We start from the raw sequence: 19,757 nt of genomic DNA, 5'->3' as shown, positions 1-19,757 counted from the left end.
TCTACTTCCTTGTTCCCTCCACTTCTGACATGTATACCCTTCAAGTCATCTTCTTATGTCTAAACCAATTCAGCATACCATTTACAGTTCTCTCACATATACTCTTCTTACTACCACACAGATAGATCATGCTACCAGACTCTGCCTGCCTGTGTTTATATCAAGAATGAAAAGTAGTCTCTGAAGAAGTCCTCACTCAAGAGAAGTCCATCATTTCCCTGCTAGTTACTAGCACAGAAGTTCCTGAAAAATGGGTCCTTGAGCATCACAAGGACCCTTTCAGGAGAATGGTCTTGGAGTAATTATATAAAAATAGATAAATGGATAAACAGACAGACAGGAAGATGGTTAGAAGCAGACAGATTGACAGACAGACAGAAAGAGAAACAGAGAAAGAGAGATATATATACACAGGCAGACAGGCTGACAAACAGATAATATACGCAAAAAGAATACAACCTTTCATTTAAATTTTAGACCCTTTTGCAATTGCTAATGCACACAAATATGCAATGACCCACAATCTACAGCAAGACATCATTCAAAAATTAAGAAAACTGAGCTTGAGTTGGAAAACAAAGAGGTCAGCAACGGCTATTAAGGAAAGTACAAGGGTTGCGGCAAGAAATTTTTAAAGTAAGATGGATTGTATGACCCTCCTTAAAAACATGCTTTGGCAATTAGAAGACAATATCACAGTTTACTACTTGAATTTCCTTTGTTAATGTAGCATTCTCATTCTCAATAAGTTTAAATACTTCCAGCTACACATGATAAATACTAATAATCAAAACCACTACAGTAATTCTTGAATAAAACAGGGATTCTATACGCCTATAACCTGAAAATAAACTACAAAACCAACTAGATCGCTACCAAAACGGTCAGAGTGATCAAAATTCCCCTTACATACCTAAACACAACATGTAATCAATTAGTCATCATCATCTTCTAAGGTAAAGTCAAATGGTAAGAATGCTTCTCGGATTCTGTTGCGAAGCTTTGTTTCCTCTTCTTGAGAAGTCTTGCATTCACGCCAGTCAATACGCTCTGGTACATTCAGTATTGGGGGACTTGCCAACACCTCCCTAAAACAATAATTACTTTTAATACAACATATGTAATTCATCACATTTACTAAAAGATGGCTTCTGGTTTACGATAGCATGACTACAGTATTCAAGAAGGGTAAGCAAACTTTCCTTGGTAAGTTTTATGGCCATAAATCCTTAAAAATTAATTCATAGTGATGACAAATTGACAGAAACAGTAAACCAGTCTTACAGCAAAAACAATATAGCTTATATTTACTAAGGAAGGAAAAATACAGGAAAAATACATTTTATATATAAAAAAAAATTCTGCACTAAAAGCACAGGTCTGAAGTATCCATGCAGTGAAGGCAAGAAGACATGATACATAGAACCCACCTAGTCTAACAATGTACCTGCCACTCAAAACATCTGTACTGTAAGTTGGAAGTGTGTGTTCATAATGTTAGCTTACAATTCCCCAAAGAACTGCAAAAAGATTCTGGGCAGGTGTAAGTTGTGAATAATGAAAGAACAATATGGGACGTGAAGAAAGTGTATAAGGAGTGTTGATGAAGGCAAAGACAGGTATGTTTGAAGGTAAAGTACTCCTGAAAGCTAAAGGAAGAGGGTGGATGTGTTGTTAACAAAATTGGCTAAGCAACTTAACTTCACATGAAGTAATATACACAGAGGGAATATGCAATAACATAAACAGTAGCAAGTTATTTACTAAGCTATGTACCTTCCAAACTGAAGGGGAAAATTTTTTCTGACCCTGTGATAAAGCTTTTCTCCAGTGGGCAGTTCAGCATAAAAGAATGGTGTCCCTGAGGGAGCCACTTGTGAGATGTCTGACAATTTTGGTATTTCATCCACCTCAATGCCGTTACTCTGTCCCACATCCTAGGAAAAAAAGGTTTATGGTTTATTGGTTACATTTTGCCGCAATTGAGTTTCACGGAAAAGGAGTTATCTGAAGATACAGTTAGAAAAAGCTAGATTGTCAATGCATAAGATTTTCTTAAACTGGAACTATTTATCATTTTCAACATATTTGCAGGCATAAAATCGAAAATACTTTAAAAATTACATATATAAATATAGATATCTTTTCAGTTTTGATCGCCATTTGCTGTGTTAGTTAGGCAGTGCCAGGAAACAAACAAAGATAGGTACATCAACTCACATACACCTATGTAAACATATAAGCACATATACATACATACACATATATACTTGCTCAATGTTATCTATTCCTAACACCTACCCTACAGGAGACAGCACAAATGCATGAAAGAAAATAAAAAGATTGCATACATTCTACTCTTGTCTCCCACACCCGATCACCACCCCCTGCATCAACTTGGTAGCACCAGGAAACAGGTGAAGAAAGGCCATATCCTCTTACATCCATATGCAAGCTGTCATGTGTAATTCACCAAAACTACAGCTCCTTATCCACATTCAGGCCCTATACATCTTTCCATGGTTTACTAAAATGTTTCACATGCCCTAGTCAATTGACAGCATGTTGATTCCAATTACAACATTGTTATAATTCACTCCATTCCATGTACATCTTTCACCCTCTTGCATATTCAGTCACCAATAGCTCAAAATCTTTTTCACTCCATCCTTCCATTCCCAATCTGGTTTCACCATCCTACTTGTTCCCTCCACTTTTGACACATATATTCTTTTTGTAAATCCTTTCTCGATCATTCTCTCCACATGTTCAAACTATTCAACATACCTGCTCTCTCTACCAAACTCTATTTATTACAACACACCTCACTTATCCTTTCATTAATTACTCAATCAAGCCACCTCACACCACATACTGTCCTCAAACATCTCATTTCCAACAAATCCACCTCCCTTTGCACAACCCATGCCTCACAACCATATAATGTTATCAGGGCAGTGGTAACAGGCAATGAAGAGATGAAGCAAGTATTTCTAAGGACTGCTGAATGTATAAGATGACAGGGTGGTGGATGATGGGTGTTTGGGACAGTGGTAAGTGGACAAAGAGAGTCACAGTAAGTGATTTAGTGAAAAAAAAATTAGTAAAAGCCTTGTACACAATGAATGTGGCAAAGAAGCTGGAGTGGATGGGATTGCAGATGATCTCAAAATATGAGGTGACTATGTTGTTGATTGATTAGTTAGTATTTTCACAGTGTTTGTGGGCCAAGTTGAAGTGAGCTGAGGACTGCCATTACATAAAGCCAAGGGAGATAAAACTGAAAGCTTGAGTTATGGAGGATAAGTCTATTGAGTACTATTGGCATGTTGTATAGGAGAGTGGTGTTTGAGAGGGAAGTGACATGCAAATATCATTAGAGTTGGGAGAAACAATGTGGTTCCACAAATGGTAGATTTGTGGACTGGGTGTTTGTTTGAAGAGGATAATAAGGGATTTCTGTTGTATTCATAGACCTGGAGAAAGCATATCATATGGCTGATACAGATGTCTTGTAGAGGGTACTATGAATGTATGGTAGGGGAGGAGAGCTACTGAATACAGTATACTTCTATCAAGAGAATAAGGCATGTGTGAAAAAAAAAGGGAAGATGGGTAAAGGTGGGTCTACAACTAGAAAGTTTAGTATGGTGGCTGTTTGATTTGTTCATGGATAGGGTGGTGAGAGAGGTAAATGCAAGGATCTTGGAGAAAGGAGCAGGCCCACAGTGTGTTGGGGGTGGGAGGATTGTGAGATTAGCCTGCAGATGACACGGCTCTGGAGGCAGACTAAAGAGAAATGGCATTTGTCATTTCTATTCCCTCACTTCTGCATACATCATGTGATATGTTCAGAGATTGGCTCTTACTGCTCCACTTGTCATTTGAGGGATTTTGTGAATGTTTCAAAATTTGTATACAAGGCCAAAAACAACTGTACTGTGAAGGGGTTAAAGCTGTCACTCTTAAAGGCATACCAGTGGAAATGCAATGGTAGCATGCTGTCAAAGGCAAATATAAATTCATCCACATAAAATAAAATTCTTAAATTGCTAGCTACAGTGACCATATTTCGTATTACACAACTCAAGTTTCACAGTTTACATTTTCAGTATGCATCTAATATTTTCAACAGCCAATTTTGCCAAAATTTGGATTTTCACTTTTTTGTCTCCCCCACCTACATTGAAAGAGGGAGTGGGGATACTGTGTCCCACATTTAATTAATTACTTATCAATATCCCAACAAAAGTAGATACTATACAAACCACAAACATCTCCATGAGATGATCAGCAACTTCACAGGGTACTGGAATAACTTGAACTTGCAAATGTTGAGAGCGATAGTTCCTTTCAAAGAATACCACGAGCTTACCTCTCTTCTTAAAAAATCTTTTCAATGCTGTTTTGTACTTCTCTATTTCTGTTATAGACAAAAAATAAAATGAAAAGATTAATGAATGTGAATGACACTGTACAATATATGATATGAAAATAATAATGCTTAAGAATCTATGGTTATTTAAGGAGTATGTTAGGTGAGGATAAGTTGGAAAAGACTCTTTAGGAGTCTTTTGCAGAACTTCAGGTGAGTTTGTAAAGAATGTTTTTTTCCATCATTCTTAATTTTTACATTTTTTTTGTTTTGCACACTACCCTTGTGTTCTTATAAACTTTAAAGCAACTGCAGAAATTGCCATTATTTCAATAGCTGAAAAATTTTACTTCTAGAGAAACTATGAACCTTATCAAAATTCAGACTTCAACAACGCAAGAACTAGCTACCTATCTACTTTATCATATCAAGTATGCTGTTTCCCATTATTCAGCTGGGTGGTGAAAGCAGTCTTTCCTATGCATCTCTATCCGTACATATTCAAAATACTCAACCATGTTTACATTCCTTTCCATCTCACTAGCCTCTCCTTTTTGTAACATGGTTTAAATATTTTCTCTTATGTCCCTTTTATTTGTTGCTTCCCTATGCACAAATCATCACAACAGTCCAATACAGTAACCACTTTTAAAATCAATAATTTTCAGTTCCATATTTGATTTACTGAAATTGCCAGGGTGAACACAAAATGCTGATCAGTTCTTCAAACAGTGAGGCTAATAAGATCATATTCACCTATGTAAAAATGGGCTGTGTCCAGAATTATTTTGCATCAATTAATGAAACTGTTATCAAAGAAATTCAAGCACACATCATAAGCTTGAAAGAAATGCATGGTTTAGGTATGAAAAAGTAAAAGAATATGCAAAAAGGCAAGAAGCAAATTCAAGAGAAAAGATAATACGCAAACATGCATAAACACAAAGATTAGTTACAGCTAAATTACATGAAGCTGAAAAGGGAAGAACTGGGGCTTATTATCAAGTTCAAAGACTGAAATATTTCCAAACAGCCTACCATATTCAAATACATAATAGCATGAATGACACCTTAAAGGTAAAAATTACTACATACCAGAGGGTACTAACAATATATCTATGTCTTTCATGTTTGTTTCCTGCAGGAACTCCCATCGAGGGGTTGGCCATGGCAAAGGAGTCTCTACTTATCCCTGTCCTTATGTGCCTCCCTTGCATACATCATTCCATGCATTCTTCACCATTTCTCTCCCTCAAGTACTCTTCCATTCTATTTCCTCATGTCACAGGTGGTCTTCCTCTCACACCAACATATAGGTATACAGTACAGAGCACACTCACCTTCTCTGCAATCATCTTCTAGATCTGATGTACTCTGAAAGTGTGTGATGGGGAGAATCAATAAATGTTCAGGCACTAGTCCACCCTTTGCTAGCGCCACATAAGCATGGTTACCAACACTCACCACCAAATGCTTCTCTACTTCAGGACTGGCTAAGCAGAACCAACATGGACCTAAAAAATGAAAGTCTTATTTTAAACATTGGTAGCTTTTGATCAGATACTGGTTATGTCTATCCATCCACCTGCATTGTCACTCTGTTCTCCTGGGAACTGCCTTCTCCGTGAGACGACTTTGGGAGAAAAGTCCACAGAATGCCCTATCCAAACACACCTCTCCAGTATGGTCCATTTCTCTCACACTTTCCTGGGTCTTCTCTCCGATATATTCTCTGACCTCCACCTCCCTGAATACCATATTTCTTTCCCTCATTCCATTTCTTTCTATTTAACTCCTGTACATTTTCAATACTTATCAATTACTGTGCATACTCTCAACTAGATAGAACCAATTCAAGGTATTTTGCTTAAATCATTCTGCAACACCACTTCCCATATCCTGACCTCTCTCTTTAACATCCTAAACCTACTTTGCACCTCAGCATTACATAATCTCTCTCATCTGCAAACACTACTAGCATCCTTAAGTAACTTGATTTATCAGAACTGTCAGTTGTATTCCACGATAATGTTTGACAACCATAGGTTAAGAATGGAAAGACTATGCCATCCCTCAGTCCCTTTTAGCATTCAGTCACATTTTCCAAAAGGATACAGTCATATTTCCACCTTTAGACAGCTCTCTCCTTTTTTTTCTTCTTCTATCAGGCCTTGTTTGCAAAATACTGAGCCTCAATATTTACATTTTTTAAACTATTCCAACAGCTCACCACACACGGCACTGAAAAGCCAATCACTTCATTCTCCTTCAAGATCATGCCTTACTCTTATCAGCATTTACTTTAAACCAGAACCTTTAAGAATGTACCTTTCTACTGCCAAAGCTGAACCATCCAATAATTCTCATAAAGTAAGTCTATTGAACAGAGGAAGTAACATACAGAATACAATGATTATGATTTATATCAGTATTTTACCAACCAATGATGCCCAGGTTTTAATAACCAAAACACTTACCTGTCAAAGCGCAGGAGGATGGATGTGCTGGAAATGAGATGTTTGAGGACAATGTGTGGTGTGAGGTGGTTTGATCGAGTAAGTAACGTAAGGGAGAGAGAGATGTGTGGAAATAAAAAGAGCGTGGTTGAGAGAGCAGAAGAGGGTGTTTTGAAATGGTTTGGGCACATGGAGAGAATGAGTGAGGAAAGATTGACCAAGAGGATATATGTGTCGGAGGTGGAGGGAACGAGGAGAAGAGGGAGACCAAATTGGAGGTGGAAAGATGGAGTGAAAAAGATTTTGTGTGATCGGGGCCTGAACATGCAGGAGGGTGAAAGGAGGGCAAGGAATAGAGTGAATTGGAGCGATGTGGTATACAGGGGTTGACGTGCTGTCAGTGGATTGAATCAAGGCATGTGAAGCGTCCGGGGTAAACCATGGAAAGCTGTGTAGGTATGTATATTTGTGTGTGTGGACGTGTGTATGTACATGTGTATGGGGGGGGTTGGGCCATTTCTTTCGTCTGTTTCCTTGCGCTACCTCGCAAACGCGGGAGACAGCGACAAAGTATAAAAAAAAAAAAAAAAAAAAAAAAAAAAAAAAAAAAAAAAAAAAATAAAAACTTGCATAAATCAGTCCTAGGGACAAGGTAGAAAGAATATTACACAAGTATCTCCTGCATGTTTTAGAAGGCAACTAGGAGGTGTAAACAGAGAGCTGGAAATCCAATATCATCACATTCTCAAAGTAGGAACAAAAGAGGAAACAAAGAGTAAAGCTAGGATTCTTTCTTGAAGGCTCTGTTCTTGGTGCTACATTGCTAAGGTGGGAAAACACATATTAAAAGAAAAAAAATATATAACGACAGTATACAATTCATGCAAAGTTCTTAACTAACTGTCAGTCACATTTCTATGACATTTTTTAAAACAAAAATCCTTATGTAAAGGATGAGCAGTTCTTTTTTCTTTGAAGGATCTGATTCCACACATTACACATGACAGAGAGTGGATGTGTGCAAATGTAGCCACTGTTTGTTTGTTCCTGAAACGAGCTCACTAAGGCAAGAGAAACAATTGGGTATAAAAAAAAATCTAATCTTGGGATGGGCGTGCTGTTATGCACTTGAATGAAATGTACGAAACTTTTTATCCACTATTAGACTACAAAACATCATTATGAAAAGTGCATAAATGCATTTCGGTCCATCCAGTAATCCTATATTGAACTTCTGAGACTTTTTCAAACCTTTTTTTTTTTCTCTTTTCTGCCTATAAATCAGAAAGCTGGAAAATCTTTACTTAATTCTCTGGGGGACAAAGTAGCCTAGAAAGCTAGGGCTGGGGACCCTAGCTCTCCAAAATCTATTCCTAAGGTGATGAATGCATTTATGAACTTGATCCATCATGTAAATGAGTATGGAGCTAATGATGACAGACATGCAGACACTTCCCTTGAAAATGAAGAAAATAAAGACTTTTTATGATCAATAAGATGTGCTTAGGATTGATGCAATCATTATCATGTCAAAGTAAATGCATTTTACTAAAACTTACAGGAAATAAGATTATGATAAAAATAACACTACAAATGAATTTCAAATCAGCATCTTGTTTTTATAAACATTTGCCATTTCCCAGCCCTGGAAAAGTGAAGCTTACTGACCAGTAGGTTTTGGAGGCATATGTCTTCTTTCCCCACCGTCATATCCATCTCCTTTCCTCTTCTTTCCTCTTTTGTCATCATCAGGTTTAGCATTCATGTCATAGAAAAATTGACCTCCTCCACTACTCTGTTCAGCTGTCTGTGCAAACCACAAAAAGAGGAAAATATGTCTGTTAAACAATCATGCCACCTGAATATGGTTTTGAATCCTATTAATGAAGATCATATTGTGACATAATCTTTGACCCCCATCCTAAAAAATAATCAGATGTAGCAATTTGTATGTAGCATCTGTAGTACAAGTTTGATCAACACCAATGCAAGAACAAGAATCCTTCCTTTCTGTACTAATTTCTATTACTTACCAGAAGAAAAACAGAGGAAGGAACAAGGAATGATTTTTCCCAAGGCTCAATCATCTGTTCCAGACACTACCTAGCTCATGTGAGAAACAGTATCCTGGAGGATAAGGGAGAAGGAATACTTCCCATGTATTCCCTTCAAGTCGTAGAAGGCAAGTAAAAGGGGTGGGGTAGGGGGCTAGAAATCCTCCCATCCTGTTTTACTTTTCCAAAAGAAGGAACAGAGATGCAGGCTAAGTGAGGATTTTTCCCTCTCAGGCTCATTCATCTGTTCTTGATGCTACCTCGCCCACATGGAAAATGGAAAATGAAAAAAGAAAAAGAAAGCATGATAAAAGGAAAGACTTACACTATGCACACTAAAAACAAGCATGAGGCAGAAAAGTGTCCAGTATGTATGGGAAGGATAATGGAGTTGTTTCTTTGAAAATATTCTAGCTCTTTACTATCATTTGTTACCAAAGTCTTCCAAATGGGACCCCAGGATTATTTAAGGAAAAATTAAGTAAATCTGTTATACAATTTCTGCAACATAAACAAAGGAAAAACATAAGGATGGTTGGAATGCAGATACAGCACCTCCCTTCTCCTCCCATAATCCTACTAAAATAACCTTGATTACTCATTTCTTCACTTTTTTCACCAAATGATACTTATGATAAGTGCTCCTTCTCATCACTTAGGCCATCCAACAACCTACATATGGGGTCAATAAGTATACCTAACCTGCAGGTCACCAGCCATACACCTGTAATAAAATATGGTGACTGAAGGGGTAATAAGGACAGAATAACTTTTTCTGCACCTGATTAGTGACAGAAGAGATCTCTATATGCTACTAATGGAAAGATAAGTCAGCTGCATATTTAAACACAGATGGAAATGTTACGCATTGCATAACTATGGCTGGTGTCCCCCAACATATCACGTAATGATAGCTAACATTTATGGGTTAATTGAACACTTTAGCTTCTGATCACCAAAATTAATCAGAAGTGGAAATCTGAATAAAAAAATTTTCCTCATGTGCTCAATCATCTACGCCTCACACCATCTTAATACAGCAAAAAAGGCAAGCCGGAAGGAAAACATACATTTCAAAAGCTGAAAAACCTTTTCTCTCTGAGGCAATGTACCATGAGCATGAAATATTCCCTAGAAATATTCAAGTCACAGTTTAGCCCAATCTCAATATCTTGGTGAGGATACACCAGTCTACACTTACCCTTTAGGAACAATTTTTAAGATATCCATCGGAACAACTGTTCTTGTTTCAAATAAGCCAATCAACAACTGCCAACAGGGTGATGTTATGGTCCTAACTCCCATGAATAGCTTGGAGCTTACCATATTGCAGGTCATAAGCACCAATCCCAGGCAGTCACAGTAGGTATAGAGAAAAGGTCACTTGAAAAGGAGGGGAAGGCCAGGTTGAATAAAACAATCAATTGCTCACTGGACACCACTTTGGAGAGACAAGATGTTTCAACTTTTAAAACTTAAGTTTCTCTCCTCTGCTTAAATGGTTTAGATATAAGGATAAGATGACTATGAAGGTATACATGTCAAAAGTGGAAGAGACAGAGAAAAGGGGAAGATCAAACACGATGGAGGACTAAGTGAAAGATGCTTACAGATATCAGGGTCTGAACAAACAGGAGGTATGCAAAGGATAGAGTGAAGTGGAGCAATGTGGTATACATGGGGCTGAACCAGGGCATATGAAGTGGTTAGGGAAAACCATGGAGGGTCTGTGAGGCTTGGCTGTGAATAAGGGGCTCTGGTTTAGGTACATCATACATGATAGTTTAAGAGTGATATAAGCAAATGAGGCCATTCTTCAAATGTTCTTGATATCACCTCAATACAAGGAAACTACGAGCATGTACAATTTCCTTCTTCATACCTGAGTAAACATAGCATTATCAGAATCACAAGGATGAATCAGGTAACAAATTCATGTGGCATCAAGAATGAAAAGGAGGTCTGTACAACCACAGCAACCCAGAGAAAACAAGTACATGGCAATTGAATCTCAACTAAATCTATATCATTAATGAATTTGGTGCCTGAAGTAATAGATTTTTCCCTGCACCGCACTCATCTGGGTTATGGAATAAAATTCTTAACAGAAACTTACATAATAGTCTGTGAGCTCTTTTAGGTATCTGATTGTATTAGGAATACATCAAATAGTTAGGTAGATGTGATGTACATAAAGGTAGTCTAGGAAGTGAGGTTACCCAAATAAGGCTTGGGAACATAAAAGCAATGACAGAGAATTGGGAAACCAGAAAGGCAAAATTCTGTTGTCTTGTTTCAAAAAGTCTGTTACTTAATCTTTTGACCAAATTATGTTAGTGTTCATTAACTTCAAACGTGTAAAAGTAGCAACATTATAAAAGCCACTCAAACTAGCAATTAGCATAAGTACATAAAATTACAAAGAAACTCATATCTACAGCTGAATTCTGGGAATCGGTCCTGTAGAAAATACACTACCTGTCTCGATGGATGAGCAACATTAGAATCAGTGTATGGACACTCAGTAACATCAGATGGCTGCTTTGTGAGCTCTTCTTGTTCACAGTGAATCATGGGAGTGATGTTAAAGGCATATAGCCACTTCCGTTTTTCAAGGTTGCCAACTTTCGCTAATCCTATGAAGCGAGAAGTGTGACGTGTTGGTTCATTCAACACTTTGTGGTTCCTGTCAGGGAAAATTTATCTCATATGGCAAGTAATATACTAACAAACGATGAAAATAGTTTTAATTCTAAAAGTACGGGAGTAAAATGTATCCCTTAACCTTATGAGAATACATTCTTAAATATGAGGACAAAAACACACACACACACACACACACACACATACATCAGAAATGCAAACAGTAAGTAAATGCAATGTATTCATTAAAAAATTAGAACAATGATATGTTCATTAAGTCTTATCAGAAATAATATATTGCAGACTAACAATAAGACATTTGTGAGTATCTACTTAATGCCAAGTGACTTCACAAGTGTCCTCAACTCATCACAATGATAACTCGATATTTTCACCTGTCACAAACCAATACATACTTTAGGCAGACTATTCAAAAAAGTACAAAGGATATAATTTCACACTGACTGAACTTTAACCTACCTATATGGCAACCGTTCATAGTAAACTCCTTCTACACCCGCAAAATGATATCGAGGTTGCACTTTAAATGCTAATCTTGAAATCATGGAAGATCCTGTAGTCTCAGGGTCACAGTCCTCCTAGAAATATCAGATATGGTTAACTTAAATTAGTAAAACATTTCATGGAGCAGATAATTTTAACTAAAATCTTTTTCTCTTATACCTATTTGCTTTCCCTGTCTTCATGAGGAGGCATCAAGATAAGATGACTCTAAGACTCATTAACACATATCCAGTCTTCAGCTGTCATGAGTATAGTTCCAAAACCAAAGAATAGCTTCCACTGCCAAGCTTTACAATGACCCTTTAATATTCTCCGATTCAACTTAACACCAAATTATCACCTATATACCTTATTGATCCAATTCTTTCTAGCAAATGCATGCATCTTATCCTCCTAAATGCTCAAGCTTCAATACCCCAAAAACATCATTCACTCAATCCAACTTCTCCATGTTCTCCCCACCCCCTCTCCCCCACTACCTCAACTTCTGACAAATGAATTCTATCCGTCTATCTTTCTTCTTTCAGTGTTTCCACATGTCCAAACCATTTCAGCTCACCTTCATCAGCTCCTCAACCAGATTTAGCTCACTAACACATATCTAACAGACAATATTTCTTACTCGATCATCTTACTTCATGCCACATATCATCATTAGCATAACCATCTTTTCTCTTAATGACAATGGTGTTTCCTTCCACACACTCCTTTGTGCATCTAAAACCTTAAACCTTTTTCCCATCCTGTGACACACATCAGCCACTAAGGTTCCTTTATACAAGGGCAAAGTGCAGTAACTGTAAGCTTAAGTGACCTCTATATCAGTTCCTAATTATCTTAATACTACATTAATAGCTACTGCACTTATTGAGCCGTTAAATGAGTCTCAAAGACCCTATGACCTAGACCTATGCCACAAATATGGGGGCTGCTTCCATAATTTCTGTGTGGAGATTACCACACAAGGACTGACCACATGAGACATCCCTCTTTTCTGGTACAGCAAAACTGTAGAATTTTCCTTTCTTCCCCTCTTGCTTTCATCTATGCCATGTTAGCTACTATAAAAAAAGAGCTAACAATTAGCTTACATTCCTTGTGTGGTCATAACTCCACTGCCATTTACACGAGGTGAATGAAAAACACATGCACACACTATCAAGAATCAATTTCACAGAGGTACTATCAAGAATCAATTTCATAGAGGTGGGATCCTCAACCCTGCAGGACTGCCAAAGGGCAAGGAAGACAACTACTCTAATAAACTTTTACATAAGGATGAACTCACAGGATTCTTAGCGTAGTTACAGACAGCACTTGGCCACTGACTAGTAATGAGAATGTCCACTGTTGGTTTACTGGTAGCCTGGGTTTCAAGTGAAGAGATGTCATTAAAACTAAAGGTGGTGTCATTGCTTTTACTGTTGGTTGACTGAATCCCACTGAGGTACATTATTTTTAATCCACTGCTGCATGGGTAGATACCAGATGGACCTTGGGGAAAAAAGTTAAAGTTCTAATCAAGTTTACAGCAATGAAATGGAAATCATGCTATCAAGAAAGCAAAAGCCATATTGAAGAAAGAGTGTGCAAATGATACTAATTTGGGTCATCATCTTATCATCAATGATTTGACCACATAGCCACCAGTTAGCTGTTGAAAACCAAACAAGACACTAAATTATCATGACATTTTCTGACCTGTGGTCCTGTCTAGTGAACATATCCAACAAGTTCCTAAGTTGTGCATGATACTCATAAAAGGGGATCCTGGGGCAGGAAGGTAAAAGTATATGCATAACATATGGTGTTAACATTCTCAACCTACTAGTAATAACACAGCGAGTGAAAAGTTCTGTAATATGATCAGTGAACAGAGAAAAGTACAATGTCATCAAGGACCTTCTCACTCCAAAAAACCTCCTTTACTCTGTTCCAGCATGGAGGACACCCTCCAAGCAGTAGAAGCTCCTAAATAGTTCTATGAAAGAAGCAAATAAAAGGGAAAAGATTTAAAGAAGTACTTTTAAGATGTAAGAGTAGTAAATGAATGGAATGACCTGATTGATCAAATTGTGAATGCTGGCAGCATACAAAAGTTTAAAAATTTTAAGATAAAAGAGAAAGTTCAAATGATGGGGCCCCATAAGTGTTAATTACCCAGCCCCCATATCATACATATGAGTACCAGTAATTTTTACAAATGGGTAACAATGAAATACCTATGATGGTGTGCATATCATTCTGAAATGCTAAACAATGAAGTGTCAGTGATGTTTCACTTACCTAAGTATATAACATTTTCGCAAAGCTCACAACCCTTTAAGTCAAGGTAGTTGTCAGTAAGCTCAGAAAGGTTTGGTCCTAAAATATAAGTTGGCACAGGAACTGCAAAAGAAAATGTGTATCAAATTCTATATCTTCGAAGCTTTTCTTTCTGAACTAGTGATAAGCGACTAAATAATACAGTACATCATTTACTGCTGACAATGATTACTGTATTCTAATTCTATATTTACTAGAAAATCATACTGTTTTCATATTATTGCATTTTCACTTTAGATACCATAAACATAAAAATTTCAGTATCAATCAATAACATTCCATCATCGTAATAAGAATTTCACTGTCAATTAATGAAACATTACCAAGTGCATGATTAATATACTGTCAGCTGGGAGGACTTTCTATTACCCACAAAACCTAAATATCATAAGGCTTAATTTCAAGATCAGAGGATAATCTACAATTTACTGTACCTCAAGCACTGGGATTATCAACTTGCCAATAGAAATGCCTCCTTTTCTTTTCCAATTAAACAACTCATACCAACATATCATATGTAAAATAATCTATGTAGTATTGGGCTAAAACAAAGCCACGTATCATCATCCTACTTGTAAAATATCAGCACGCAGACAACATATTTGCAATTTATGATTCAAGACAACTGAGAAGTTTACTATTCCACTATCAATGACAGCAGCAGCTTTATAGGATTTTTCCTTGCATGAAAAATATATTCAAATACCTCTTGCATGTCCATTCTTGTACTGCTGCCACTGAGAGTTGTCAGAGCCAAAAAAGTCTCCTACACACAGTAACATGGAGAATGGACCATTCTTTTGGTTCACACTTGAAATTCGTTTGAAAAGCTGGTTGAACTTCCCCTCAACATCTCCACACACAAGACTGAAAAAATACATACTATGTAAACATAAAATACATACCATATACACATAGCATTTACATGATCTTTGAACAATCAACAACTCTGTTTTCCTGCTTCTTTTATCTGATGCCAGGCAGCATATGCAAAATCTTCTTGGAACACTTAATTCACAGCACATATATGTTTTTCTTTACAGCAGAGGAAAAACCTTATAGCATCAATGTGTTGACTCCTGATGATAGACAATATGCTCTTCGCTGAAAAGTTAAAAGATAACCAAAAGCTAAAGACAATATTTATCTTAAAATAGTGAGAAGGCTGCTAACCAAATCAGTAGTAGCTATAGATGATGAAAGAAGCTGTGAGCAGTAATAGCAAAAATTACAGGAAAAGGGAAACACTATAGACACAGATAACAGGAATGGCAGTATAGGAATAAGTTAAGAGAAGGAAATGAATGAAGTATAAAAAAAAAAGAGGTAAATCACCTCAGGTAAAGTAAGGGAATATGGCTGTATACTAAGTCTAACATTACATACATGACAGTGCAGATTTCAGCATATGCCATATTCTTGGCAAAGATCCATGCTATTTTTGGTACAAGTGTCAGTTATACCATCCCTATATTTGCAAGTCATCATTAGACAAAGAAAACTGCTTTAAATTACATTGCTCATCCACCGGATGGCATGAAGTGAGTGATTCTGTTCTCACGATGGGTGACAACAAAAACCAACAAAATCATGACCAATTGGACATGAATATTTTTAGACAAACTAAAAAAAGGACAAACATACAAAGAAATAACCCATATTACCCTATTTAAAATACAGATAGAGATACTGAAAACTTACAACAATACACATGGACTGAATCAGCATGAAAAATACTACACAGCACAGGAGCAGCAATCTATCCCCTTGGTTATCTTTGAACCTCTTGTCAAGTTTCCTTAAGCATTCTCAATCTCAGTCTTCTGTCTGATCACCAGGAAACAAAATCGATGAATGACAACCTTGCTTATATTAAATAAGCATTCTATGCAGTAGCCCTTGATATTTCAAAAGCCTGTCATAGGCCTGGCATAGGTGTCTGATTTCCAAATTCCCTCTTTTAGCTTTTCTCTCTCATTTCGTTCTATTATTTCCACAGTATCAAAAAAAGGGGTAAAAGATCCAGGAATATTTACCAATATATCAAATATGTGTACTTTTCCTGCTTGTCCCTGTCAACTGATGGTAAAGAAAGCTGTTTCAAAATTTTCACTTGATCTATATGAAACATTAGACATGTTGTTTTCTCACCTTCATTTACTATGATTTTTGGCCAATACATACACATGGGGAGCTCTGAGGGCTCATGCTTAAATGCAAAGGTTACCTCCAGTGAGCACAGAAAAGCAACCATCACCAGAAAGATGGCTGACTGGATTTCTCACCTGTGGACGGAGCCTTATGGGCATCTGAATGCACTTGTTCAATGGAGAGCTAAAACATCATTGTTACCTAAATTATAGTATATGAATGAAGAGTTATCCCCAATGACCATCATAAAAACAAATGTGGCTTTCATAAGGCTCATTCACAGGACATGACAATGATGCAGCATCCCAGCAAGGCCTATAATGTCATAGGAGAAATGTAAGGTGGTGCTAAGCAAACACCCATCCACATTTATTTTAATTTGCTTGCTAACAATATGTTAGCCTGCTGATATCACTTGAAATCAGCTTGCAATATCTTCATATCACTATCATTTCTGGCCTTCAAAGATGCTGGAAGTGTATCACTGTATTTTACATGTGGGTTTTCCATGGCTGTAACCTTAAACTTTTACTCTAATTTTCTTCTTATATCTACAGTAATCCATCATACAGTGACCGGGTTACATTCTTAAAAAACCTGTTGCTATGTGTAATTCTCATACAAAAGCAAGGGAAACCCAGTACAAAGAGAGTTTCTATTCATAAGCACAAATTTTCCAAACTTAACTCTTAAGTACAGGATACTGTACGCACACAACTATGCATAATTACAACTTACCACACACTAGCACTTACTGATACACATGATTTCTGATGAAAACTTATCATAACATGTGGCGATAGGAGTTAAAGCGATGGTAGACCTGGCTACATCCACAAGTTTCCTGCCATCATAAAACCTCCGAAGCACCTACAATTTCACATTTATGACAAACTTAAGTCCTGTACTCTCGAGTACCCTTAGTATTCTCTGCTAACATAAGAAACTGGCTAAACCTATTCTGAAGAAAAAAAAAAATATCCAAATCTATTGAATTGCTGACCATCAGTGGGTGGGATCCACTCTCCAATGCATTTTGCTGTGATGTCATCATAAAATACAATATGAGCAAACGAATACCTTTAGAAAGCTCAAAAAGTTTCATTATGAAAGGAAAAAATATTCAATGTTAATAATATGGAAAAAGTCTACATTTTTTCAAGTCTGTCAAAAGTAAAAGGGGTCACAGGTCACTACACAAATGTTCCCTAATATTCAATAGCTGTCAGCGCAATATTTTGCTCTAAGAGTTGTAGCTACATAAGTGATTGATTGCTTCTCCTACCTTCATGAGGTAGATTCAGGAAAAGATGAACACTGGCCTAATTTGTTCATACTGTCTCTATTGGGTGTGTATTACATATCAAAACCAGAGTCTCCCATCCACAGCCAAACCTACAACTACTCCATGGCTTTACATTTTCTAATACAGAGTTTACTGGAAGAAAAAACAGTTCTAATCCTGTCTTTATCCTAGCACAGAAAAAAATAGTTCAACATGACCAGGGAATAATGTCAGAATTCTTTTACAGAAAAATGTGTTGACTATAAATCTGTCTCATACAAGACACGTGCTAGATAGTATATGCTGATTCATCACAAAATCAGGAAGTTCTTGATGAGGAAACTATGCAGTTCAGAGTGATTTCAGAGGAAAAAAGGGGCAAAGTCACAGATTCATAGATGTTTTTTCAGAAAAAACCTCCAATGAATCATTCAAACTTAAAGTCTGATGAGCAAAAGAACCATTTCTAATTTCATATCATCAAACTTAAAGTCTGATGAGCAAAAGAACCATTTCTAATTTCATCAAAGTCTCAAAGAGTCATGAAACAGTTCACAATTATTGTCAACTTAAAGTTTCACGAATGGCTGCAAGTCCAGCTTAGCTTCACACTGCTGTTAGCTTCGAGCACTGGGTGATTTTATCCTGCAGAGCTAAATCAGCGTTTGGAGAATAAAACAAAAGTTGCAAAGCACAATTTTGAGCATTATACTTCATTGAGCATTAGCTAATAAGGCAAGAGTACTGAGGGTTATGTATATCAATAGAAATAAAGGTTCAATTTCTGTGAAAGTATCAGTTGGTAATCACGTGAAAAAATAAATCTATGAAAACCTCCTCTGCCCTCCTGGCAGCTGAAACTTATCTTAATGTTCACTATTCTAGTCCAAATATATCATACGCACATATGACTGAGCATTGCCCAAATCTCGTCAAATGTCACCAGAGAACGGGTTACACAGCCATGTGACCCCAACAATAGATAAATTTGATGTGTACATTTCTGCTAAACACATCAACTATCAAGCAAGGTTTGCATATGTTCAGTTGATATCTAAAAATGCATAACATTCCCTAACTGACACTACATTTTCTCTGATATATATATTATTCTCATTATCATCGTCCTATACAATATCGTATAACGGAACAATATGCCTCAAGGTATGATCTACAGCTGATATTGTAATCTATAATCACTGCACCAACAGTGCTCACAAAATCACTCAATACCTAAAGCTTATAGCAATGCATAGCTAGCTTAGGCTTTTAACGAGGAATATGTTGGCTTAAACCAGTCAAACCAATCAACCTTGCCTTGCCCGTACATGCGGGACTTAATACCCATACCCCAGCGCTAGCCAATGCCAATATAGAAGTGAGGTATGAAATTATAGATAAAAATTATAAAAAACTAATCACTAATTAAACTTTTAACCCACCAGTGCTTAGTCGGTAAAATGACTACTAGAAATCTGACGACTGATAAATTTAGTAATGAGATCTTCACTTTAAGGTATATATATACTGACCATAATAATCAATCCAGTCTCAGTCTGATATAATGGTGGACCAGTTCAAATGGATAATAATGGGACGAAGTGATCAAGGCATATTTTTAACATCAGAAATCCCATGGAATCCCTCACCAACTCACCGATTTTCGGCCATCCTTTGTCACGTGACAAACAAACTTATACCATGAAGCAAATCATACTCACATCTTTTCTACTTTACCAGACATTTTCAAAGAAGGATCTATCGCAGTAATTCCAAATAAAGTCCAAGTTTTACGTCACACATTTAAATCGACTTGCACATGGAGGCCGCCATTAGCAATCGATGTAAACAGCCTGTGATTGGTCAGCTCCATGCGTCTCTCCTCTGATTGGTTCGTTCTGTTACTATAGCAACAATAGTTGTTTATACCCTATTCTGAGAGC

General features: G+C 36.9%; 1 protein-coding gene across 1 annotated transcript; it reads right to left on the bottom strand.

Moving 5' to 3' along the window:
* Positions 1-913: 913 nt before the first annotated feature.
* On the bottom strand, positions 914-19,658 carry LOC139747494 (CWF19-like protein 1). Its single transcript, XM_071659888.1, has 11 exons — positions 19,536-19,658; positions 15,085-15,245; positions 14,340-14,441; positions 13,342-13,547; positions 12,009-12,127; positions 11,364-11,571; positions 8,500-8,638; positions 5,716-5,889; positions 4,269-4,423; positions 1,777-1,937; positions 914-1,088 (listed from the first exon to the last, which is right to left on the bottom strand). Exons 1-11 carry the CDS (start codon positions 19,556-19,558, stop codon positions 935-937), a joined length of 1,602 nt encoding a protein of 533 aa, XP_071515989.1. The 5' UTR covers positions 19,559-19,658; the 3' UTR covers positions 914-934.
* Between the last annotated feature and the right edge of the window lie 99 nt (positions 19,659-19,757).

Source organism: Panulirus ornatus, chromosome 68 (assembly GCF_036320965.1).
Source record: "Panulirus ornatus isolate Po-2019 chromosome 68, ASM3632096v1, whole genome shotgun sequence".
NCBI classification, from domain to species: domain Eukaryota; kingdom Metazoa; phylum Arthropoda; class Malacostraca; order Decapoda; family Palinuridae; genus Panulirus; species Panulirus ornatus.
Note: the sequence above shows the minus strand (reverse complement) of the source record. Positions and strands in the feature narration are given on the sequence as shown.